The sequence below is a fragment of the Colletotrichum siamense genome, assembly GCF_013390195.1.
Source record: "Colletotrichum siamense strain Cg363 chromosome Unknown KSG_Cg363_contig09, whole genome shotgun sequence".
Lineage (NCBI taxonomy): Eukaryota > Fungi > Ascomycota > Sordariomycetes > Glomerellales > Glomerellaceae > Colletotrichum > Colletotrichum siamense.
In genome coordinates, this window is record NW_023501022.1 from 2,770,614 (window position 1) to 2,787,772 (window position 17,159).

Consider the following 17,159-nt stretch of genomic DNA (forward strand, 5'->3'; position numbering starts at 1 on the left):
CGAAGGCAACAGCGCCTGTATCATGGAACTTCTTTTTAAGTGGAAAAAGGGCCATTTTACGATCACTGAAAACGTGCTCGCAGCAGCGGCGACGAACAAGGATGCATCAATAGACAACTCGCTTCTCAAACTCATGTTTCACGAAAGGAAGGGCGTATGGTCCAAGGCATGGATAGAAGATCGAACCAAAGTTACTAATCAAGTCATCAAGACGGTTTATCAGAATCTGTCAGATAGTCGGAGTAGAGATTATCTCCATTTTCAAATGAAGAGAAGAGGCATGCAATAAGAATTTCTAAGTTACAGGGATACATTTTTCTACAGCAGCAACATAATTCTTTACCTCATCTAATGTGCAGTTTACTGCTTGCTTGAACTGATAATCGAGCTTATAGCAGTTCATGTTATTCGTCTTCTGTGAGACAACCCGTGAGAACATACATATACAAGCCTCCTGCATGACGGACGAAGCAAAGCTTATGCTCCTTTGGCCTTGAATCCTAGTCTCTCTGGCGTCCCAATGTCAATCCCGAATCTGTCTTGATTTTGAGAAAGTGCCCTTTCGGTGTCGGTACTCGGAGACTCGTTTTCAATCACACTACGACTCCACCAGCCCAACGAAAATAAGTATCCTTCAAATAGCCGGTCGAGTTCCCGCTTGTCCATCCACTCGGACCCTTCCATAATAGTACTGCTGCAGAGTTCGCTTCCCGCAAACAATGCCATGACGCTTGCTATCGAATGGGGACTTCGCGGGAGAGTGCCCTTGAGATCAACAAGAAGAAAGGCCGTCAGCCCAAAGACCACCATGGAACCCAAAGATACTTGCAAGATTATTTTGGCGTTGTGGTTCATAAATAGAAGCGTTGTTTCTCTGGAAATAGTGCCGTTCACGACGCCTTCATGCGCTGAATCGGCGGGTCTTCGAAAGATGGGTGAATCGATGACCTGGACCATATAATCGCTATAAAGCTTGTTCACCGTCGCAACTAAGGAGTTGCGGTCCTGGGATAGTTCAGTAATGTTTGCCGTTGAGCTTCTTGATATTATGTACTGGAAGAAGGGATCCGCTTGATCGTCTGGCGAGCCAATCGTCAGATTCTTATCGAAGTGAGATTGCACGCGGTAGCTAAAGGCCTCCATTCGTGTATCGCTTCCCGTGAGATTAGTGGTCAAGGATTCGTTGATGACCGGCGACGAGGTAAGCTTGCTTCTTCTCAGATCGAACACTCCGTTCGGTCCGATAGCGGACTGGAACCTCAAGTTCACCTCGACTTGTTGAATAGTTTGAGTGCACAAGAGTGCCGATATTCCGTCTGTGGGTTTTCCGAATAAAACACCGACGTATGGACAGCCCTTGAATCTATCCGGCAGTGTCACAATTGGACTTGTGGTGCAAGGGGGGCACGTTTTGGTCATGTTGTAACCCATGTGGAGGTCTAAAAGAAACCCTGCCCATTGCGTTGAGTTATCTCCTACTCCGGCAAACGAGATCGTGCTCCGCTGACCCTGCTGTATTCCTGTGCCACACTCTGATGGCACAGGGAATTCAGCATTGGCAGTGAATGAAGTGATGTCGCTTTCGGGTTTGGGCAGTGAGACCTGGCTAGTCTGAACATCGCAGAACAGTCTTGGTCGTAAAGCAGATACGTTGAGGATGAAGTCGAAAGCTTGATCAGAAGTCCGCGATTTGAAGATGGATTGTGTGTCATTGAACGCTTTGACTTTGCCAAACGACGGTATGACAATATCATTCCAAGTGGCCGTGTCCGGACTTCCGACGCCATTTGGCTGAACATTATTCAACACAGTACTCGCCCCACCATCGTCGAAAGCATTGTCGTCCCACTGAGAGTTCCAAGTATTTGAAACTGGTGCTTTAATATCGATGTATGCAGTGGCTGCTTCCTGAATCCACAAGTTCGAAATGACGATGGTGAGAACGCTCCCAATAATGATTGTTAAATTTGAAGAGAACAGGCCGACATTGCCATGCCTAACAGCTCGTAATAATGCTACCGGGGTCATCTCCCGCATCGGATTGACTGTAAGCCCCCGAAACGACGGGACAGCCCGGGATCGCATGACGCTGAACGTTGCAAATGTGACAATCGTGAAATCCAGACCATTGAACAGACTAGCTATGATTAGCACTGCAAGAGTCGAGCCGTATTGTGTCGCATATAACGTAAGGGTAGTGTCTTGCATGGCAAACCCATGAGTTTTGTCAATTTGTCGATACAGTATTTCAAGAACCAAAATCCCAAGTAGCGGTAACATGAACGTAGCTACGACCAAATACACTCGGGCTGGGATTGGAACCCAGTTTTCTTGCTTGAGATCAGGTTTGTGGTCATGATGGTCGTCGTTGGGTATATCCCGGATGGCATGTAATCGAAATGATGAGTAGACAACTTCCGTCGTGAAGGTGTACTCATTGAGTTCTCGAGAGATGTGACTTGTTCGACTTCCTCCAAGGGGATCCAAGAGGGGTTCCAGGGCAGGGTTCTGGGCCAAAATGGCAGCCTGTGAACCAAGAAGGCTCGGATCCTGGGGAGCCGCCGGGTTGAAAGTGAAGATGATGCTCAGTGCCAGCATGCTCAGTATCAAAAAACTGGCAACCATTACCCATAACGAAAGCTCACTGAACCGAAGCCTGTTACGAGTATATATACTCGTGGCGAAAACAGTTGTGGCGGTTGGAGTAGAAAACTTCTCATGGATGAATAGAGCCGCAAGTTGTGTGAAGACTGTAACAGCAGATCGAGTCATGACTTCGCTATCGAAGAGATCTATCGTTGGCTCATCAGTCGTGTACTCTATCATCTTGAATAAGGTAGCATATCCGGTAGAGTCGTTACTCCAGGTGTAGGAGGTGTTTTCGCTGTCATTCAGACGGGGCATATGCAATCCTCCATCTGCAGCTACAAGAACGGAATACAACAGCTCCGTGAGTCGCCAATCAGTCAATCTGTTCAACATTCTTCTATTGTCCGGGATCTGTGCAAAGCTGACTTCTTTGCCAAGTTTGTTGACTTCCAATGTCGCATTCTTTCTCTCTAGGGTATGCGTAACTTTGCATGATGTTGCAGCTATGTTGGACACCGTCGCCGTGTAATCGTGCCCGGCATTCTGTATGCTAGATACAGGCTGGTGTCTGATTTCGCTTGTCAAAAGGATCAGGTACATTTCGGTTGAAGGATCCTTGTAAATGGGCGCTTCAGTAGAGACACCTGACTTTGAGCAGTACACTCTATACAGGTTTCGCTTTGTTAAAAGGTTTTCGCAGCCTGAAGTAAAGCTTTTGCAACGACTAAGCCAGACTTTAGCGGTTCCGCAACCGGGAATGTCCATCTCAATCATGCCACTGAATTGCTTGATATTCTCCTCTTGTTGATGTAAGACTTTGATGGGCACCTGTCTGCAGCTGACGCTTGGGACGACACTGTCAACAACGGTGGAGACGGCGTTGATCTTCGTGATGTTTGGCGGCGGTGTTGGTACGCGCACTTCTTGGAATACAATTCCCTTTTGTGTTCCATTTGGGGCAAGAGTTTTTCCTTGGAGTAGCTGTAGGTAGCTGACGGCCGCGGATGGGGACACATTGATGAACATATAGTCGCCCCTTTTTGTGAGTCCCCAAGCGGTCGATCTCCAGAAATCTGTGCCATCGAAAGTGGAAACGATCTGGACTGGAACTGGCCCTGTGGCCGTGGTGGGCACAGGCGCCAGTAATGCCGTTGAAAATACCGTGATCAACTTCAAAACAGTAAATCCGGTCATTGTGGCTGCCACGGTCCAATGCCCATTCCGAAACGCTTTGAGAAGCCCCATCGGAAGATTTGGAGAGATATAGTCCAGTAGAACACTGCTACTTGCAGAACTTGGTCCTTTCGCTAGTTGTTGCCATGGCTGGTTTATTTTGCTGTGATAGTCGACCTGCCTCCAAAGGCCAGTGATTGCAACTAGCACGGCTGTGGGACTGTAGGTCCAGGAAAAGCGGTTCGCAGTGGGCGAAATAAAGAATCCAGAGTTATCCACGTCATAGCGCCAGACAACTATTAAGGCAACCCAAAGCGCAGTGAACAAGCAAAAAAAGCCAAGCAGAGAGGACTTTCGAAGCCAGGGAGGGGTCCATAGAGTTGCTGGGGAAGGTGGCGATTTCGTTGCACATCTTGGGGTGAATCCATCTCCGAGTGTCTTATCGAGTGGCGTCGTATCTAGTAACCTCTGTAGCTGCTGTCTATATTCGTAGTTTTCGGGGCTAAGTGATAGAATGTGGTCTTGTGTGTCTCTGGCGTTGGACTTCCGGTGTGAAATACGGTCAGCAATAGTAAGAGTGTTCGACCCTGTGGTGGAGTCGATGGCGGAGTCATGGGAATGCTGAGAAGAGCAGGCTACATCTTGCTCGCGTGGCTCGATACCAAGGTTGTTGGACAGAGAACGGTAGGCTTTGAACCTGCGGTCATAGGCATTGTCCTGGAGTCCACCAAGTGCTGGAAATTGGGCGGATTTGCTTTCGATCTCCATGTTTAGAACTTTACTTCTCGAACTTTGGTGGTCGGCGGAGGAGCTGTGTATTTGTTCGTCGCCTGGAGTGGTGTTGCCTTTCTTGTTGTCCATTTTTTGAAGGCCAGCTGCCAGGAATTAGAGAAAAAGTGCAAAACATGATGACTTCGTTGACGAAATATGGCGGACAACAACTTAATAATCAGAAGTCTCGGACCGCCAAATGACAGGTAAGAGGAACACATGACGACGTCCACGGGTAATGCACAGCCCAAGGAAAGTCGCACAAGGGCGTGAGATATTTATTAATACAAGACACACTGCCACCTGCAGGCAGACATGATTCACGATCCACAAGGTCTTTGTGATACCAGGAGACATAGACTTTCCCAAAGGGGTATTAGTGGCTCGTCTTGATACTGGGCTTATGTCAAAGGTCGCAGCTTCGCTTCTCCAGACGCATGCTATCTCAATAACAACTGACTGCCTCAACATAAAGATAGAGCGCAAGCCTGGTCAACTTCTAGGGGAGACCTGCACCAATTATTCGGCTTAAGACGGGTTGGAGCAGTCCCGAGTCTTGAGTAGTTAGACGAGCTTGCGATATACGCATAACTCCTTGGATAGATGCATAGCTACATTCAATGCATAACTTGTTATTCGGAAAGATCGCTTTCAACGCCAAATGTCACATGACGTAGCACGTGTGACCTGCATTGCCGATAGACGGCTGGATCCGAGGAAGTGGGTCCCCATCCAAGGTTTTGCCTTGGCTTTCTTCCACCTCCGTTGCCAACGCAGCTTGCGCAGCCCAAGAACCGGTGACGTCTGCGGTCCAGCCTCCCCCCTCCAACCCCCAACCCCTGGATCAGCGGCGGCCGTTGGCCGGCGAGGCGGGCAGTCAACACTCAACACGGCGGGGGGCGCACGATTTTCTACCGCTTCTCTTTCGGCTTCGCAAAACAGCTAAAAAAAGAGTTCTGTCGATCGCGGTGAGGGAAAAAGAAACCACGAGGCTGCAGGCGGGACAAGCGGGAGAAAAAGGTTCTTGCGAAGCTCTCTCACTCCCGTTCGGCTCGTTTCATGTTTGGTTGTTGCTCCTTGTGATGGACGGGTTTTGGTGGTTTTAGCAGATGCTACCGCGGCGCGGCGACGGCGAAGCGTCTGGTGCGATGGAGGGGTTCTTTTTCTTTCTCTGGTTTTTGTTGCTATCTTGGGAATAGGAACCCTGCCTGCACCGGTCGACCGTTGCGAGGGGTTAAGTCACTAGCTACTGCGGTAGAGGCAAGGCCCCTTTGCACTTGGGGCCAGGGCCGGCTCTTTTGCTAGGGGCAGCATGAAGAATGCAAAGGGCACTTGCAAGAGTTCCCAACGGAAGGCGTTGGAACGACTAGCCCAAGATAGCCACGTCGTTGGACCCCTTTTGAAAATTCTTTCTCCGTCGATGACTGTTTATTCATGCCATGGAATTGTTCATGCGGGAGAAAAAAAAAGGACCTTGGGCGCAGTGACGTGCCTTGTAGGGCGCCAATCATGGGCAAGGCGGCGGGAAGCCCGATTAACACAGGGATTCGCGGGGAGGGGCGCAGGCAATGCTGGGAGCGCAGCGCAGCCCGGAAAGGGGTCCTGGTTCTGGGCAGGAGGAGGGCGTTGGAGGTGGGTTCCGTCATTGCTGTCGTCGGGCGGCATTTCTAGCAGCATTGAACGCCGCCTGCGTGGTGCCCCATAGAACCGCCCTATCTTTTCACCGTCACATAGGCACCTCGATATGTGTGATTGTGACTGTGATCCCGTGGGACCGACGCGGGACCGAGGCTGACGGTAGATAGGCAACAATAGCGGTAAAGCCAAAGTAGGAAGGGATCTCATTGGGGGGAAGGGAAAAAGGAAACAGCGCCAGAGAAAACAGGGAAGGGGAAGCTTTGAAGTTGGCAACAGAGAGGAGAGGTATCGAGCTGGCTCCCAGGGATGGCTGTCCGTTGACTCGCGCAGCATAGCATCTCTCAAGCAACCCGCCTAAAGACCCGGAGATGAAGTGGCTGTTCCAACCTTTTGGGAAACAACCCGAATCCCCGTCTGAGGTAAATCGAGCCCGTACCATGTGAGTCTGGAGCAAAGAAACCTTCGGGAGCCTCCCAAGGGGCCCCGTAAAACGAAGCTTCCATCGAATAAACGACTCAGAGGGGCGTCCCCTGTTCAGATGAAAAAAGGCCACCGACACGAACAAATCACCATCCGCCATTTCTGGCTTGCGAGCTCTCTCCACTATGGGGTTGATATCAACGGGAAAGACGGGTGTTTCCCGAGGCATGATGTTTTGAATCAATAGCGTCAACGGAGCATGAGAACAATAGAATCCCGAGAAAAACGCGGTCTCGCGCGTTGTTGTCTAAGACATTGAATCTCTGTGTACCATTAGATTTCTGTTTGGATTTTTTCGCATAACAAGAAAGGAGGGGTCACAGGCCAGGGTCCAAATCGTGGAGCTAGCCAAAAGGATGCATGCGTCACTTGGCGACTGACGGGGCAAGACAACGGAGGGAAGTTCTCACACGAGCGCAAAGTTCATGCCGTGTTGGCAGAAGCAAAGAAAGGGAAATGAGGTATGCGAAAAGGGAACAAATTAGAACATTGAGAGACGCGTCCCAAAAAGCAAGTTGAGGACGCGTTTCGAGACGGATTGCGAGGCGGCGGCCGACCGGCCGAGAAAACACACGGACAATCAGCCCACGCAGAAGCCGCCCGCCTGGACTCGATACACGCCAGCGACGCAGGGCGCTTGAGGTCGTTCGCTTCCCCGCGTATCCATTCGTCGGCGTGCTGTAAGTGCGAAAGGTGATGAGATGTATACGAAGCACGAAAGGGGGCTACAGGTGTCAGGAACTTGGGCTCTGGTGAACGGAAAAGCTGGAAGTCGAGAAAAGCTACCCGAGTTAGTCATGAGATAGGTTCGTTAGGAGGCTAGGCGATGAAGAGCGAAAGTTGAGCACCCCCTGAGCCCCTTCCCGGGCTCGGAGGCATCGGGGTGACTAAGTTGACGAGGGAATATCTGGCAGTCGGCTAGCTGTACCTGCCCAAAGGCTAACTTTGGGCACGATGAGGACGGGCGACGACGAGGTGCCTGAGCTATGGCCTGGCACCTGCGGGATGTCGGATCGCCCTCGAGCAGATCCATATGTGTTGGGCATCCGATACGGGGACTTTGGACGGGGAAGCTCTCTGTGGTAAGGTATCTTTGTTGTGGATGAGGCCGCGGAGAGGGGGGACTTTTTGAGAGGGTTGTACTTGGCAACTTGGACCAGATACTTGACGGGCAGTGAGGGTTGGCAGAGGTGAGCATGTCACTGGCCTGCGCATCACGTCAATGCCAGAACTCTAAACAACATTACGGGGTGCGTGATGGGCCCCCTTTTTCCTTCTTCACAAGCTGCCACTGCACTGTTTCCAGGGCGTGCGTTGCGTGCGGTGACGGGTTGAAGGATGACGGGTGACCCTACCGGACGATTCTGCTACCTGCCCACCTGCCTTAGTGACGGGCACCTAGCTCAACGCCTCAGAAGGAACACGCCAGCAAGAAGAAACAGCCCGACTACGGACCCTTCCTTCGTTGGCAGTGGAGGACCTGACTGTGACAGGTACGAACCTACGCACCGAAAGGTAGGAGGAGGTGATGAGGCAGGGAAGGTAGCTGCTACTTGAGGAAAAATAAAACACTACAGATAGACAGGAAGGAGTGACAAGCGCGACCTGACAGATCAAAGCTCCTCCTGACTGAAATAATAGCTCGCTCGAGTCCCCCCTTCCTGCCCTCTGGGATCACTCTGTTTTCTTCTCCTTCCGAATGCTCTCTGCAACAATCTTTCCGTCTCTCCAACGCATAATACACAAGCATTTATCTCGTGCATGTCTTGCTTAGAGCAAACAGCCGAGCGACCGCACCCGTGACCTCGCCTACTATTTTCATCCACTCACCCTGGAGGGGAACAGCAAGAGACCACCACCTCGACCCGTCCAGTCTCCAGACCAGCAGCAAGGCACGGCACCACTCGAGAACCACAAAGTCACCAGTCTAGGCCTGGGCCGCCCATCAACGACCCAGAACCAGACAGACCTGGACCGGCCAACCCACACGGCACGCTCGCTGCAAGCAGGGGCACGCAACACCAACCGCCAATCTGCTTGCGAGTCGCTTCCACTGTTGCGTCACCCGCGTCTCCAGCTTCGTCAGTCAGCACACAGGACCACACGGCAAGACACCCGTACTGAAGACACAGCAGTCGCTGCTGCTGCATTTCAAGGGACCAGCAACAGCAGCGCGAATTTTCCACTCCTCGGCATCCCATCCATCGTCCATCGTCCATCGTACCTCACTCCTGCCGCCCTGCCATATCTTCGGCCCCTCATTCCTCGCCTCATTCAAGACCCAAAGACCGGGTTAATTTTTTTCTTTCCTCTCTGCGATTTGCGACGGACAAGCTAGCCACAGCGATTCCCGACCGACCGTCCCATCAGAGACAATTAGACAGAGACGGAACACACCAAAACCGGCACCGCCAAAAGTGACACCTGACTTGGTCTCTCCTCTCTCTCACACGTTCACGAACCAACGAACGCCCGTGTAAATCATCCCATTCTCGATCGGCTAGTCCCCTTCCAATTCCAAGCCTGCACGCAGGGGAGCTGCGCCCATTGCAGGCAGGCCATACGAAGACATCCAGTCGTGGCCTTTTCCTGTCGTCGTCCGCGTCCTTCTTTACCCTTCTGGTATGTGCATCTCGATAATATCACCCGCCCCCGTTCTGAAGCGTGTCAAAAGTATCAAGTGTCGGATCTATTGCCAGGGAGGCATCTCTGCCGCTGGACGCTTGCTGATGCTGATGCCCGCTCCTGCGACAATCACCGCACTTGTACACACCCCCAAGTCGAACCCCTTCCACTTTCCCCTTCCCTTGCTGTGACCCAAAAAGGGCGAATCGCGGGAATCGACGTCAGGGTCACAGGGTCACCAAGCCAATCTATTGTCCCCCCACCACCTGTTTTCCTGTCCCGTCCCAGAATCCGTTCCTGCTCCCCCTCTCCTCCCCGGCCTACATAATAACGTCAAAACGTCAGGGTCCCCTGCTTGGAACATTCTCCATAAACCTTGGTCACTGCCGCCAGTGATTTACATTTGCGCCTTATCAGCAAACCCAACTACAAGACATTGAACTTCCAACAATCACCACCACCACCTCTGCACCAACAAATCTATCGCCATAAAATCAACCCCATTTCACGATGAGTCTAGTGGAACCAGCTCCGGTCACTGCTGCCGCCACGGGAGCTAGCATCTCCCCCCAGAACCCCATCGCCGCCGCCGCTGTCGACACATTAGGTGGTGATGCGACACCGCGCCCCTCGAGCCACAACGAGCCGGCATCCGATGCCTCCAAAAAGGACGTGAAGAGCAAGGTGAAGGGACTCTTTGGAATCGGCAAGAAGAAGGAGGACTCGAACGCCTCCAACAAGTCGTCATCCGCCAAGCCTCCTGCTTCAACCGTCACTAGCAATCCGTCCTTGTCAAGGGACCCCTCCAGAGCGTCTGCCAGGTCAACCACCGTGCACCCTTCGTCGCCAGGCCGTGGCATCTCCAGCTCCCCGCGCCTGCCATCACCAGCGGGCTCTCAGATCTTCGAGCGCGACGTTGACAACATGTCAATCAAGCCGCAATCGCCCGCCATCCCGTCGCACATCCAGACAGAGAACCACATCCCGCCGGTCCTCGATGCATCCTCGGAAGCCATCACGGACGACCACCTCGACCCGGACAGCGTCGAAATCGTCACCCACGCTCAGCACCAGCCCGCCGCTGCCGCCGTCACGGGCGCCAACGGCGGCACCCCGCACGCCTCCGACTCAATGGCCGCATCCTGGACTGAAGAATTGCGCGCATTTGCCGACCGCGATGACGCATCGAACTACAACTCGCTCGAGAACGCCGACGTCCGCCGTCTCAGCTTCATTTCCTTTGCCGATGTTGTGCAAGCCGAGCAGGGCGGACATGCGGGTGCTGCAGGCTCTCGGGAGTCGATCCATGTCGCAGGTCTGACCTCGCTGTCATCAGTCAACGCCCGGTCGCCATCTCCCATCCGCTCGCCTGTCTCGTCGCAGCCGGCCACCTCCCCGCCGACGAGCAACCCCGGGTCCATCAAGGGACTGGAAATGTCCCCGGCGCGCAAGCCCGTTGGAAGCCCCATCTCATCGCATCACAACCTGAACATGAGCGGCGACCTCAACATTGAGACCATGTCGCAGGTGCTCAGACACACGGGAAGCACGGATCTAAGCGGGGTCCGGAGCTCGCCCACGAGCCCGATCGAGGGGCCGTCACGTTAAAAAGAACGCATTTATCGACGAAGGGAAAACAAAAGATGACGAAGCGCTGCAAAACACTACAAATTTACTGGTACGGAGTCGGAGGCAAACGGAGAAACCATTGATACCAAAGTGGAAGTTCTTTCCTGCGAATTACTTTTTTCTCGCTTTCACGCAAACGCTTTTTTTCTTCCTACACAAGCGAGCAGCCATATCACCCGGGGCGGCTGTCTCATTGAACTTTTTGGGGGATGGGGGGACACTGTCAAATTGCTGCTTTTTTGTTTCCCGACTTATTCACTTCGTTTCAACCTCGTCCAAGGAAATTATATGGAGTTGCGCTAAAGAGGGAACTCAACTCTGTCGCTCAAAATGTGATGGGAAAGGGCGTAGTTCGGACAGTTTTGGGGAGGAGGAAATTTTTCTGATCCTAAAGCGCTTGGATTCACGTAGTGTGGGAATTTTGATGTGGCCTCCCTTGACGAAAGCAATGCAAAGCTCAAGATTGTTTGAAGCGAACTCGAACTACTTCCCGTCATTCTGGGTTTCTGGAAATGTGACTTTGATCTCGTGAGGCGCGGAGCTATTGGCCGGTCTAGCATGTGAAAGACGCTTCTAGCGCTTGCCTAGATTCTTGCATGAGTGACATGGGACGGCGCGGCGCGGCCTCTGTTCATTTGACATGTCAGTCTAGGGGGGTTTCTCAAGTAATTATCCATCCGCGCGTTAGTCGAGATGGTTATCGATGGAACTGTGGGCAATAGCGGCGGCTTATTTTTATCTGATGAGAGCGCCGCGGTGGCTGGGTTCTTGAGATTGCAAATGTTCTAGAGACCGCCTTGTTTTCATGGACTAGAGGGGCTACTTTTCTTGTGGCTTTACTCTGCATTACGCTCGTCGTCGTTATCGTCGTGGTTGCGGTTTGGTCTTCGGTAGGAGATTAAGTATACAGGTATGACCGCGTAGACACAGGAAAATTAAGCGGTGTCATGTTCTACTGCAAATCGCTTGTGAGAATGATCTTCATTAGATCACAGTGATGTTGTTCATTAGATCCCGAGGATAGTACACGAAGAAGGAGATGTGTCCAATGGGAAGTAGTCGTGGTCATCCAGATATGATATTCAATTTATGCCTTTTAAATATCCTCGCACCGCCAACCCTTGCCATGCCTGACGTAAACCATCGTATTTGTCACCGCCAACGAGAAAGAGACTACCGGTCGTAGCTCCGGCTCTTGGGCATCTTCTTCTCCTCCAACGCCTCGACGTCGCCCTTTTTGTAGAAATGCGGCGCCAGCTCCGCGAGCCACTTCGCCTCGATGGGCATGCAGCTGCGCATGTACTCCTTGGTGGTCTGCACAAGCTCGAAGTACACAAGCATGCGGATGGGCGGGTCGACGCCCATGAGGACGGAGGACGGGTGCACGTAGACGGTGGCGTTCTTCTTGACGGTGCGGTACGAGTCGCCGGAGCGCTGGAGGCGGGCGGCGTTGGGGAAGAAGCCGGCGGTGAGGGCGCGCTTGATGGGCGTGAGGTTGGAGGAGCCGCAGGTGGAAGGGGAGACCTCGACGCGCTCGCAGAGCTTGGCGAGCTGGTCGCGGACGTCGCGGGCGCGGGTGAGGGAACGCTGCTGGAGGAAGTTCTCGCGGGACCAGATGGGGGAGAAGTCGGCGTCGACCCACTGGTTCCAGATGTTGAGGAGGGTGAGGTGGTCGCCGCCGTCCTTGATTGTGAAGCGGGCGCGGGCGGAGTCGGCGTGGATCTTCTTGTCCTTGGGGCGGAAGAAGAGGGCGGACGCCTCGGAGAGCATGGACACGACGGAGAGGACCTCTTCGACGCACCCTTCCTTGTCAGCGGCGAGGACGGCCTTGGCGAGCATGGGGTCCGTGGGGAACTCGGCCATCTGGCGGCCCATCTTGGTGAGCTCGCCCTTGTGGTTGAGGGCCTGGAGGGCGAAGAGGTTGTTGAGGGCGCCGATGAGGGCCTCGGTCGGTGGCGGGTCCATGAACTCGAAGTCGAGCAGCTCGTTGATGCCGAGAGATTTCAGCTGGAGGACGACGCCGTTGAGGTTCGTGCGCTGGATCTCAGGCATGGGCGACTCGTCCATCTCGTTCATGTAGGCGAACTTTGTGTAGAGGCGGAAGCACTTGCCGGGGCCGACACGACCTGCGCGGCCGGAGCGTTGGTTAGCGGAGGCGCGGGAGCACGGCGTCACGACGAGGTTCTCCATGCCGGTGGCCGGGTTGTAGACGTTTTCCTTAACGAAGCCCGGGTCGATGACGTAGACGATGCCGTCGATTGTCAGCGATGTTTCGGCAATGTTCGTGGCGAGAACCACCTTGCGCGCGCCCTCGGGTGTCGGTTCGAAGATTTTGGCTTGCAGCTCGGAGGGGAGGTTGGCGTAGATGGGACAGATAACGAGCTCCTTGATGCGGGAGCCCAGCTTCTTCGCCGTGTCGGCGATTTGCTGCTCTGCCGCGTCGATTTCGTCTTGACCCGTGAGGAAGACGAGGATGTCGCCTTTTCCTTGTGTGGTGTGGATCTGGAAGACTGTGGTGATGGCTGCTGCGAGGTAGTTCGCTTCAGGAGCGGGAGTGTAGTAGATGTCGACGGGGTATCGTCTGCCGGGAATGTTGTAGATGGGCGCGTCGTCGAAATACGCAGCGAACTTCTCGGCGTTCATCGTGGCGGATGAGATGAGGAGTTTGAGATCGGGACGTTCCCTCGCCAGGTCCTTGACCAGAGCCAGTAGAATATCAGTGTGTACCGTTCTCTCGTGGGCTTCGTCAATCATGATGGCGGAGTATCCGGCGAGATCAGGCTCAGTCATGAACTCTCTTAGCAACATGCCGTCGGTCATGTACTTGAGAATGGTCTTGTCGCTGGTGTTGTCCTCGAAACGGATTGAGTATCCTACTTCCTGACCGACCTTGACGCCTACTTCATCCGCCACACGTGCTGCAACACTCATTGCTGCGACACGACGAGGCTGCGTGCATCCGACCTTTAGCCCGTTTTTCGTATATCCTGCTTCGTGCAGGTATTGCGGCAATTGCGTCGTCTTTCCGGAACCCGTCTCTCCGACAATAACCAGAATTTGATACTTTTCCATCGCCGCGAGGAAGTCGTCTCGGTAGGCGTAAATCGGCAAGCTCTTCCGCGTCTCCTGGATCGAGAGCTGCTTCTTCTCAGCTGCCTCAATCTGCGCCGCAAGGAACTGCTGCTCCTTGGTCAGCTTGCCTTCGCCGGGCAAACTCGAACCCAGATTCCACTGGATATACTGCTCCTCATCCAATACATATGCATAGTCGTCATTCTCTCGCTCCGACCTCTGGATTTGCGCCTTGGCCTTGGTCGCCTGCTCCCTTTCCCACTCCTCGTGTTCCGTCACAAACTTCTCCTGGCCGTACTCGTCCTTCTCCACATATCGCTTGTACATGGCATCCTCCTTCCTCTTTCTGTCGATTTTCCCCTTCTCTGTGATGTAGTCCTCAGGGATGTAGTACCCGTCCTTGTGGTCGTCAATCTTCAACCTCTCCTCCGCTAACCTCAAAATCTCGCGGTTCTTGGCAAACTCAGCCTTTTCCTTCTCCGACAACCTCGCGCCGCTCCTGAGCTCCGCCGTCTCCTCGGCGACCTGTTTCCGCAGCAGGGCAAGCTTCTCAGCCTCTCGCTTCCCGAGGTACGTCTGTCGACTCTTCATCCTCAAGTCCTCCATCGTCGCCTTGCGGTCCGCGGCGTCTGGCAGCCTCCTACTATCCGAGCCCTTGCTCCTCTTATCGTCCTTGTCTTTCAGTCGCTTCGCAAACGCCTCGCGCTCCTCAATATCGCGCTGCCGCTCCAGCTCCTCGCGCGCGCCATCCGACAAGTCCTCATCCCGTTCCCGGTCCCGTTCGCGATCTCGGTCATCGTGGCTGAGCTTGACGCGCTTCGACGCCGACTCCTGAAACTCGGGCTCCTCGTCGACCTCTTCTTCCACCTCCGATGGCGGCTCCTCGTCCGCCCACCTGTCGTCGTTGTCTGTGTCTCTTTTGCGATACTGTTTCCACGGGCGGGCCGGTGATCGTGAGCGAGAGCGGCGGCGGGACGTCCGTTCGCTGCGGTCGCGGTCTCTATCTCTCTCGCGTGACCGGTCGCGGTGGCGCGACTTGTGCTTCTTCTTCTCCTTGACGACTTTCGTGGGGCCGACCTCGTCGTCCTCCATCGGGAGGAAGGCGTACTTCTTTGACGCCATGGTCGCGGTCGGGTTGCTGCAGGCTTCTGGCGAGCGACTCGGTACTGCGAGGCCTGAGTCTGAGTTTGTATCTTGGAATGGGAAATTGCGCCGAGGATGGAGCGAAAATCAAATCGCAGATGACAAACAACCTATGAAAGAAAAGCCATATGGGATTGGCCTCAACTTGGACGTTTCTGACGTCTCTGTCGCGCTGCAAGTCGTCTGAACTCAAAGTCTCCACATTTCCTCCGTGGGGCGGGCTGCATTACACTGCCATCCAATCAACAATCTCTGATAACATTTCTTATCGTACCTCCCAGCTCCCCCTTCTTAACACGTTGGAACTTGCATTTCAAGCAGCTGTTCAGATATCTTTCAGAGTCTTCCTTCTCCATAACCCACCTCCCCCCTTCCTCTCACACGACAAGTCCTTTCCTTCCTTTGAGTCACTCCTTCAAGGACTTGGAAAAATCGGGCGACCTCACTACCGCGAACGGTGTGATTTTTATTTCAAGCCATTACACTTTTTTAACCTTTCGGCCACTAATACGCCCTCGAAGTACACCCACGATGTTCCTCTTCCGAGGGGCAGCGCTGCTGCTGCTGCTCCTATGTCTCGTCCAAGTCGCCCTCTGCGTCGAGGACTACTACAAGGTCCTGGGCATCAACAAGTCCGCCTCCGACCGCGAGATTAAATCCGCCTACCGCAAACTCAGCAAGAAATACCACCCCGATAAGAACCCGTACGCTACTTCCCTCCCCCCTCCTATCACCACACACCAGCCAAGCTAACCACTCTCTTTCACAAACAGTGGCGACGACACCGCAAAGGACAAGTTCGTCGAAGTCTCAGAAGCCTACGAGGCCCTCATCGACCCGGAGACGCGCAAGATCTACGACCAGTACGGCCACGAGGGCCTCAAGCAGCAGCAGCAAGGCGGCGGCGGCTTCCACCGCCACGACCCCTTCGACGTCTTCTCGCGCTTCTTCGGCGGCGGCGGCCACTTTGGCGGCCACGGCCAGCGCCGCGGCCAGGACGTCAACGTGCGCATCGGCATCGCCCTCCGCGACTTCTACAACGGCATCAACACCGAGTTCCAGTGGGACAAGCAGCACATCTGCGAGGACTGCGACGGCACCGGCTCCGCCGACGGCACCGTCGACACGTGCGGCGTCTGCGGCGGCCGCGGCGTGCGCATCGTCAAGCACCAGCTCGCGCCGGGCATGTACCAGCAGGTCCAGATGCAGTGCGACGCCTGCGGCGGCCGGGGCCAGAGCATCAAGCACAAGTGTCACACGTGCGGCGGCGCGCGCGTGGTGCGCAAGCCCACGACGGTGCAGCTCACGGTCGCCCGCGGCGCGGGCAGGGACAGCCAGATCGTGTACGAGAACGAGGCCGACGCGAGCCCGGACTACGTGGCCGGAAACCTGGTCGTCACGCTGGCGGAGAAGGAGCCCGAGCTGGGCACGGATAACCCCGACAAGGTTGACGGCACGTTCTTCAGACGCAAGGGGGATGACCTGTACTGGACCGAGGTGCTGTCGCTGCGCGAGGCGTGGATGGGAGACTGGACGCGCAACCTGACGCACCTCGACGGGCATGTGGTCAAGCTGGAAAGGGAGAGGGGCCAGGTTGTGCAGCCGGGACATGTGGAGACGGTGCAGGGCGAGGGCATGCCAAAGTTCCACGAGGACGGCGACAGCGTCTACCACAAGACGGAGTTTGGCAACCTGTTTGTGGACTACGTGGTGGTGCTGCCGGACCAGATGGAGAGCGGGATGGAGAAGGAGATGTGGAGCGTGTTCCAAAAGTGGCGCGGCAAGATTGCCGTCGACCTGCACAAGGACAGCGGAAGGCCGGAGAAGCCCCCTGTGCACGACGAGTTATGATGAGATGTAGACGATGTTTGTGTGATAGAACAATAGACGGCCGTAATGTCAAGTCCCTTATTTCGGAATGTTTGCCATTGATACTGAATGTCTTTCAGTGTGTGGGTTGAGGCTGCTTGCCATTCGAAAGGTTGCCAATTCAGGAGGTTTGCTTAACCAAGGCGTTTGCTCAATCACATTGTTCATCA

General features: G+C 54.3%; 3 protein-coding genes across 3 annotated transcripts; 2 read left to right on the plus strand and 1 right to left on the minus strand.

The window, feature by feature from the left end:
• Positions 1-9,786: 9,786 nt before the first annotated feature.
• CGCS363_v013422 (uncharacterized protein) lies at positions 9,787-10,884 on the plus strand (the record flags this gene model as incomplete). The annotated part of the gene is made up of 1 exon (XM_036645271.1): positions 9,787-10,884. One exon carries the CDS (start codon positions 9,787-9,789, stop codon positions 10,882-10,884), a length of 1,098 nt encoding a protein of 365 aa, XP_036489947.1.
• A 1,194-nt stretch (positions 10,885-12,078) lies between these two features.
• On the minus strand, positions 12,079-15,099 carry cdc28 (Pre-mRNA-splicing factor ATP-dependent RNA helicase-like protein cdc28; the record flags this gene model as incomplete). The annotated part of the gene is made up of 1 exon (XM_036645272.1): positions 12,079-15,099. The coding sequence occupies one exon, from the start codon at positions 15,097-15,099 to the stop codon at positions 12,079-12,081; it is 3,021 nt and encodes a 1,006-aa protein (XP_036489948.1).
• Positions 15,100-15,651: 552 nt separating this feature from the next.
• SCJ1 (DnaJ-related protein SCJ1) lies at positions 15,652-16,971 on the plus strand (the record flags this gene model as incomplete). Its single annotated transcript, XM_036645273.1, has 2 exons — positions 15,652-15,824; positions 15,894-16,971. 2 exons carry the CDS (start codon positions 15,652-15,654, stop codon positions 16,969-16,971), a joined length of 1,251 nt encoding a protein of 416 aa, XP_036489949.1.
• Positions 16,972-17,159: the final 188 nt, after the last annotated feature.